This window comes from Theobroma cacao, chromosome 3, assembly GCF_053813885.1.
Source record: "Theobroma cacao isolate CCN51 chromosome 3, ASM5381388v1, whole genome shotgun sequence".
Taxonomy (NCBI): domain Eukaryota; kingdom Viridiplantae; phylum Streptophyta; class Magnoliopsida; order Malvales; family Malvaceae; genus Theobroma; species Theobroma cacao.
Window position 1 is genome coordinate 31,841,885 of NC_142641.1, and position 8,642 is coordinate 31,850,526.

The 8,642-nt window shown below is 32.7% G+C and overlaps 1 protein-coding gene across 1 annotated transcript; it reads left to right on the forward strand.

Annotated features, from left to right (window-relative positions):
• The first annotated feature begins 1,482 nt into the window (after nucleotides 1-1,482).
• On the forward strand, nucleotides 1,483-3,427 carry LOC18604707 (GDSL-like Lipase/Acylhydrolase superfamily protein). Its single transcript, XM_018116940.2, has 5 exons — nucleotides 1,483-1,842; nucleotides 2,022-2,152; nucleotides 2,248-2,484; nucleotides 2,570-2,819; nucleotides 3,081-3,427. The coding sequence occupies exons 1-5, from the start codon at nucleotides 1,605-1,607 to the stop codon at nucleotides 3,326-3,328; spliced, it is 1,104 nt and encodes a 367-aa protein (XP_017972429.2). The 5' UTR covers nucleotides 1,483-1,604; the 3' UTR covers nucleotides 3,329-3,427.
• The last annotated feature ends 5,215 nt before the right edge of the window (nucleotides 3,428-8,642 follow it).

Genomic DNA, 8,642 nt, shown 5'->3' on the forward strand with positions numbered 1-8,642 from the left:
TTTGGATTAGTAGATTCACTTTTATTTTTTAAAATTTGATAGGCTTAGCATATTAGGTTAGAATTTATATGATAACTAGCAATATGCTGACTGACTCCAATTTCATCAAATAGTTGGTGGAATATATATAGTAAAATAAAAATTTTAAAATTTTTGGAAGGTCGTAACCCCCATGATCTACCCTCCTTCCAACCTTGTAGGTTCATTTTATTATTTTTTTATTTGTATTAATCATTCAATAAAAATTTGATTTGAGAAAGTCATTAAAAAGATATAATATATTAAAATTTTAAAAATTTTGGAGAGCCATAACAATGAGACACTCCGCCCCTGGTATTAATTCTTTTATATAGATTATATATAATATTCCCTTAATCTCATATTAAATATTCATACTTGTTTTTTAAGATCTGCCAAAATTATATAGATAAAGAGTTTGAAAAGATATATAGATATAATGTTAGTATAAAAGCACTAAATGATTAAGAAGAGAGCTCGAAAAATTTAATAAAATGATAAAATATAAAATTTGATAGATACGCCTGAACATTTGATTTATTGGTTGGTGCATAATAAAAAATAAAATTTGATAGATTAAGAGAGGACAAACAAATAAGAATAAACAAGAAAAAACGGTAACAGTTGAATCATCAATGGGCAAGTTCAAAATTTTAAGAAAGAAAGCCCGCCCAACCCGGAGGTTTATATGCTTAGCCAATCCTGTTACGTAACTTGTTAATATACGTGCAGGTGGAGATTTGGTGACTGATTTTTTTTCTTGATCAAATGGATTCATTAATTTAAGTATAAATCAGAAAATTGATACGAAGTCAAGTTTATATTAAAACTAGATAGATCAAAAAAATATTGAACAATATCTTAAGAATGGATTGTTTATATTAAAGATAGTTCATGGATTCATGCTTGTAAGGTTTAATTGACAAAAATTAAAGTATTTGTTTATATTAAACATATCTTATGGTGAGTTTTTGGACTTTTTATGCTGACTTGAAGTTGATTCAGCTATATTTTTACCAACGTTTTAACAATATTTTTGCCCAACATGTTTTTTCTTGGACAAGATTGTTGCCCAACATTTGAAACAGAAGGCTCTATTAATCCTTCCATGCAAGAAATTATAATGTTAGGTAAACTCACCTTAACCCAGCTCAAAACCAAACCAAATCCACTCACCCTCTTAATATCTGAGAAACACCTTCCTCCTTGCCAATTCTATTATAGTAACAAAAGAAAGCTCACGTGTCGTGCACGCTCTTTTTTAGCAAGTCACATGTTGCTGCAGGCCAATGTCCCCAATCTTAGACTGTTCTTGGTCAAAACATTTGTTCGGATACACAGTTGTAACAAGAAAAAGGGTAGTTATAGTTAGGTCTGAAACCCGCTAACAAAGTTGGTTCATCAGATGATGATACCATTCCCTCCAAATTAAACATTCTAAGTTTCTTGCTGGTTCCAGCTTTCTCAGGCTCTCACATTTGTCGACATGTTCTTTTAACAGGGAAATTCACGTAGGTTTAAAACCCCAACTTCATCACTTTTCCGAGCATAACTTCTTAAAGGTCCTAGAAGACACTGGTGCAAACATGAAGTTCAATGTGGCTTTGACTTTACTACTTGTGAGCCTTGTGGGAATTGCCATTCAGGGTTGTCATTGCAAGGTTGTGCAGTTTATTTTCGGGGATTCCTTGTCTGATGTAGGCAATAACAAGAATCTTCCTAGGAGCTTGGCTCAGGCCAGCCTGCCATATTACGGCATTGATTTTGGTAATGGTCTGCCTAATGGAAGGTTCACCAATGGCCGAACGGTTGCTGATATAATAGGTAAATGATTAACTACTAGTTGTTACATTCAAAAGTTTAAGCTCATATAGTGTTAATGCATGGTAGTGCTTTGTCTTTAAGATTACAATTTACAGTCTTTGAGAATCTGACCACTTTCGTGTTACTTCTGTTGTTCTACCTTTAATTGTTTTTGGTGCTAACTAAGCATTTTCACTCAGGTGATAATACTGGTCTGCCAAGGCCACCAGCTTTCTTAGATCCATCTTTGACTGAAGATGTGATATTGGAAAATGGGGTAAATTATGCCTCTGGAGGAGGTGGGATTTTGAATGAGACGGGAGGTTTCTTCGTAAGTTTCCTAACCTTAAGTTTCTTGCATTTTGTTCCTAAGAAATAAAATGGATGTCTCACCAGTTCTTAAACGATATTTATGACCCGTTGCAGATTCAGAGGTTCTCTCTTTGGAGACAGATTGAGCTATTTCAGGGGACAACTGAATTGATTAAGAGCAAACTTGGCAAACAAGCAGCGAAGTTCTTTCAAGACGCTCGCTTTGTGGTTGCTTTAGGGAGCAATGACTTCATTAACAATTACTTAATGCCAGTGTATACTGACTCGTGGACGTACAATGATGAAACTTTTATTGAATACTTAATGGAAACACTTCAAAAACAACTTCTGGTAAGCAGATTATGATCCCCTTAGTCTACAAATAGACTATTAATGCTAATTAACTAGGTTTATGTGTTTCTTTTCTTTCTTTAAGGCATTACATAACTTAGGAGCGCGGAAATTAATGGTATTCGGACTAGGACCGATGGGTTGCATACCACTGCAAAGGGTCCTAAGTACATCTGGACAGTGCCAGGAAAGAGCAAACAAGCTGGCTCTTAGATTCAATAAAGCTGCAAGCAATTTATTAGTCAATTTGGCAAGTAAACTTCCCAACGCTAGCTTCAAATTTGGAGATGCTTACGACGTTGTAAATGATGTGATTCGCAATCCATACAAATATGGTGAGTCCATGTCCCAAAAATAGCAATTTTGCCTGCATGCCGAAGAAAAAGTTAAGAGGAATGAAAAGTGGAAGACTTGATAGATAGACATATTCATTTTTATGATCTTGTAGGACAAGAAAAAAATTAAAAAAGGAAGAAATAACGAAGTCTTACTACAGTTCATCAGGGCAAAGTAGGCGAAACAGTAACCCTAATGTTCATCTTTTTCCAGGACTTTATCTGCATTTCCATGATTGCTTCCCACTTTGATAATTGCAGGATTTAATAACTCTGACTCACCGTGTTGTTCATTGGGAAATATTCGACCTGCTCTCACATGCTTACCAACATCAACATTGTGTGAAGATAGAAGCAAGTATGTCTTTTGGGATGAGTACCACCCATCAGATAGTGCCAATGAGCTCATTGCTAACGAGCTTATCAAGAAATTTGGATTTTTAGATGTTAATTCACATGCTCCTGCTCCTGCTCCAGAATCTGCCATTGCTCCATCTCCAGATGAATAACATGTATTATGCCCCCAGTTGAAATGATTGTAAAAGAAGCAGTTTGCTTTAACATCTTTGATGAGTCGCTGTAATATAATAAGTATTTTAATTGTTTCACATTTTCATCTATTTAGTATAAATAATCCTTTTTAAAGTGTAACTGGCGTTGAGCAATTCCCAAGAGACTTCCAATTGTCATCTTTCTTCGAACTCTTTCCTCCTCATCAGAAATTCAGGCCTCTGTTCGATACATTGGAATACCGACTTTCATATTCCAGGATCAAATCAGGCCCTCAGGCAATTAAACAAGTTTATTCTGTTTGAGACACACAAGGGCACAGATTAATCTTTCTTGGTGGTGGCAATTCAAATTAAGCTTCTCTGGCAGCCCATAAGATTATAACTTGCAGTTGAAAATTGATACCTTTTCAATTCTAAAATGAAAAAGCAAGGAAAAATTGTGAGAGAATAATGGAATAAAATTTCTGACTATATATTTCGGCAAACAGGGTATTACACATATTGTGCCTTACAGGACTTGAAGATAAACAAAACGTTGCATAGAGGAGAGAAAACAAAGTGGGTAGTGGCCACCTAGTAGTCTGGTTGGGTGTGCAGTGCATTGCCATACAACTGTTTACAACGTTGTCTATACGAACCGACTATTGAAAAAATTGGAAAACAAACGAAAATAATATAAAGCAAGTAAAAATAGTAAGAAGTTTGAGGCGTGATACAACTGTCATTGTCTTTAAGGATAATTTCTATCCTTCGGAATACAAAACTCGATGCAAAAGTACTGTAACGATTATTCTCCAGAATTTAATAAACTCTTCTTGATTAGTTTGAACAAACTATCTGGGATACCAAGAACAACAGAAAAATTATTAATAAGAAAGATTCCAGCAAAATAAGTGAGGGAAGCAGAGAAGAGAAGATGTGAGACTTGAGGTATATTGAGAATGAACTTGGAGGTTGTATTTATAAAGAGGAACGGTTGAGAGAATCAAGAGAAAATCAAAATAAAATATACTGTAACGTTATAAATATCCAGAAAGAATCAAAGACTAAATCATGATAAACTATTCTGTCTAATGTTACAAAATATTTATAACGGTAGAATGTGAATCAAAGACTAATTCTTTCTTCACACTAAAAAGACTAAGTCAAGGTAAAATAAAAAAAATAAAATTGACCACCATGGTATAAAATATCACTTGGGCCTAGCCCACATTTATACTCGCATGTAGGAAAAGTATCTGCATTTTCTCAAGATTTGGCTCGATCTCGTATTCGCACGAGTCTACTTTCTTTTCTTGCTTACAACAAGCTCATTATGGGATTTCCTTATATAAGGCACTCACCTTTCTTGTACCTTAGCAATGTGGGAAGTTAAAACTTTATGAAATACACTATTTTTCCAACAATTCCTCATATATTTCATAAAGTTTCATAGGAAGTTTTTCGTCTGGTCAAATTTTATTTGAGTGTATGTATCATGATTGGTGCTTTGTAAGCTATAAACCAGCCTTAAAGAGAATGAAACATAAATCACATCATTTTGATGAAGTTTGTAACTTCTATGAACCAAAAATTCTTTACATGAGATATAATTTTCATCGATCACATTACACTCCCACAATTTTTACTATTCAACACAGTTTTGCATGAATAGGCCATGCACATGCTTGGTTATTAATAAGTGCTCTAGAAAAATTTGCCACAATCCTCATATAAGCGGCCCCACTTTACACACATATAGGTGATTCCATCAAGTATATACTGCAGTTTAATACACTACCTATAAGGGATATGGAATTCATTAAGAGTTTAACTCAACGTCTCTTGCATTGCAGTTTTGCACTATTCATAAACCATAAGAGGGACAAAATTTAAATAGTGCATCAATTTATTAATAAATAACTTGTTATTACCTGTATGAACCTAAATCATTCGATCTCCAATCACATAGGTTGGATTACTATTATTTGTTGATTTCCTCAATTGGTTTAAGTCCCATTCCCCTCATGTATCATTATTTAATTTTTATCCCAGGGGTTTAGTTAAAGGATTGACCAAATTTAACTCTGACTTCACATAATTAATGAACATAATTCCATCTCTAAGCAGCTATTTTATTACATCATGTCTCAAATGAATGTGTCTATTCTTACCATTGAAAGATTTATTCATTGCAATGGCTACCGCCATTTGGCAATCATGATACATGGACACAGAAGGTGTTAGTTTCATTCCTAACAGATTATCTGCTAAGAGGTTTCTCAATCAGTCAGCCTCATTGCCAACCAACACTAAAGCTACAAATTCTGACTACATTATAAATATAGCAATCATTATTTGTTTAGCTTATTTCCAAGTTATAGCACCGCCACCAAAGGTGAATACATAACCACTTGTGGATTTTTTCTCATTTGAATATGAGGTTTAGTTAGCATCACTGTATCCTTCTGATACAGTGGGAAATCCATTATCTAAAATACCATAGTTTATGGCACCTTTCAAATATTTTATTACTTTACTCAAGGTAGTCCAACGATCTTGATTGGGACTTTGTGTATATCTGCTAAGTCTACCCACAACATAAGCTATATTAGGTCCAGTATAATTCATCAAATGCATCAGACTCTTAATAATTTGTGCATATTCAGACTGAACCACACTATCACCTTTATTTTTCTTTAATTGGGTATTAACATCATAAAGAGTACTCATAGGTGTGACATTAAATGTCGACCAAACCTTGAAGTAGCCTCTCAACATAATGCTTTTGTATTAGCATTAGGCCACTATCATATCTTATGATTTTAAGACCTAAAAGTACGTTGGCTTCTATTAAACCAAATCTGTTTTGGGATCTAAATATATTCTCTCAAAACATGCCATGAAAATGTAACAATTCTTATAAATTAAATTCAAATATGATGCAAATACACTACATGAAATGCTTATAGTGCCGTTCTTTAAAAATTGTTCTCAAGTTGCAAAATCAACATAAATGGCTCGATGACATTTACTCATTTGGAGGAGGTCAAACATCATGCTTTGAATTGCTTGCTTTCCCATTTATAAAACAACATATAACATATTCATATTAATACCTTTTGTAAACAATATTCAAAAATCAAACCTAGTCTATTAACAGCTCATGCCTCCCACATCAATCATTGAAACAAATTGAGCACTAATGTATTTAAACAGCTTCTAAAATAGATCTATAAGCATATATATATATATACACTTAAAGAGCATAGTTTTATTTACTTTAGAAAATAGAACACCTAGTCACAATATGCCTTTTTTTTCCTCAAACCAGTAAGGTGATGCATTTGCCAACATGGTTCATATAACATTTAAACCATTAATGAAGGTTACAATTAGGTCATGCTGCATAAGAAATCTCTTTTAACTCAAATAAAACTGAATTTGATTTGTCATGGCATTTAAATGTGAACAATATGGTAACATGGCATTAGCTCATAATTAGCTAAAAGGCATAAATCATAACGTATAATGAAAATAAAATGAGCATAAAACATTTTCAACCATGATCACAAGTCAAGACCAGCATGTATCCAATAACGTTTAAAACAGTAATTAAGCAAACATACTAGGTCTTAAGTAGGTATAAATAAACTCATGAGCTCCTCCCAAGTAATCAGAATCACCTGAGGCAGTATCCAAAATATATATATATATATATATATTTCATTTAAAACAAGTTAGCCCCTTGCTAAAATTCATTAATTCTAAAAATCGTGTCATGTATACACAATTAACAATGTTGTGAAAACTTTTTAAATACAAACTTTATTTTAAAGCAACATGCAACTTCTTTAACTAGGTGGGTGTTTGGTCTTCTTTTAATTTGACTTTTATCATAAAAAGCTAACGTAAAAATAACTTACGTCAAAAGCTCAAGACTACTTTTAGACCATTAAAAATTTGAAGCCACTATTTATAGCTTATTTTAAATGGTAACTTTTTTTTTATTTTACCTTTCAAAATTTCCTAGTATTACAAGGGCATTAAACCAAATAAATCTTCATCCAGTCAGTTCTTTTCTTTTTGGTCTTTTTAATTTTTGGTTGTCAAAAATTAGATTATTTTATATTTCATATTGAATATTCTTTTTTGTAATTTTAGCACTTATCATACATCCTTCTACATCAAGTTTATGAAATCTATTGCAACTTTTTAAAGAGACCAATAGGCTTTTGGCAAAGAAAAAGTTCTTGAGAATTTTAACTGCTACTATGATTTTTAGTTCGTGATTCTATAAATCAACCCTAACCATACGTGTAAAGCATTGATTCATCTTTTGCTTTAATTTCCAACTTCAATGCTCCAAATTGTTTAAATTTTCATTCATTACCCCTAACCAAAACCACATGATTGAAACCATCACCCATTTCACATTCTCTAAAAAGTAAAACATTTTTGGTTACTATTTATATCATTAATAACTATCTTTTCTAGAAACCAAGACATAGTAACATATCATATATAGAATCTATCCTCCAAAAGAAAATACCCAAAATGCCAAGCTAAATATATGCTCCCAAGGAAGAAATTAAATTGTCAAATAATCGTATGGAAAACCAAAAGGAGGAAAATGTACACATGGCATAGTCATTTTAAATGGCACGTCGAAATTTTACTTGGTAAATTAAATCTCGATAAAAGTTAAAAGCGCATATGTCACAGCTTTTGTGAACACAGGATATTTCACTAGAAGAACCAAATACCATGAAAGCAAGTACCAACCACTTCTTCCACAAATTTGGAAATTATTCTTAAGATTGTTTAAAAAATTGAAAAACAAATGAAAATAAAATAAAGCAAGTAAAAATAGTAAGAAGTCTGAGGTGTGATATCATTGTCCTTAAAGATAATTTTTGAGCCTTCAGAGTACAAAACTCGGTGCAAAAGTACTGTAGTGGTTATCCTTCAAAATTCAATAGGCTCTTCCTGATTAGTTTGCACAAACTATCAAGGATACCATGAACAACCGAAAAATTACTAATAAGAAAGAACCCAGCAAAATAAGGAAGAGAGGGAAGTAGAGGAGAGAAGTTGTGAGACTTGAGGTATATTGAGAATGAACGTGGAGGTTGTATTTATAGAGGGGAATGGTTGAGAGAATCAAGAGAAAATCAAGATAAAATATTTTGTAAAGTTATAAATATCCTAAAAGATTAAAAACTAAATCAGGAAAAAATATTCTATCTAACGTTACAAAATATTTATAACGACAGAATGTGAATCAAAGACTAATTCTTTCTTCATAGTAAAAAGACTAAGTCAAGGTAAG

Bases quoted from the DNA above. Each gene is read 5' to 3' on its own strand.
- LOC18604707 (XM_018116940.2), top strand. From the start codon at position 1,605: ATGAAGTTCAATGTGGCTTTGACTTTACTACTTGTGAGCCTTGTGGGA. The intron at 2,485-2,569 runs GTAAGCAGATTA...TCTTTCTTTAAG, and splicing joins CACTTCAAAAACAACTTCTG to GCATTACATAACTTAGGAGC. The intron at 2,820-3,080 runs GTGAGTCCATGT...TGATAATTGCAG, and splicing joins TCGCAATCCATACAAATATG to GATTTAATAACTCTGACTCA.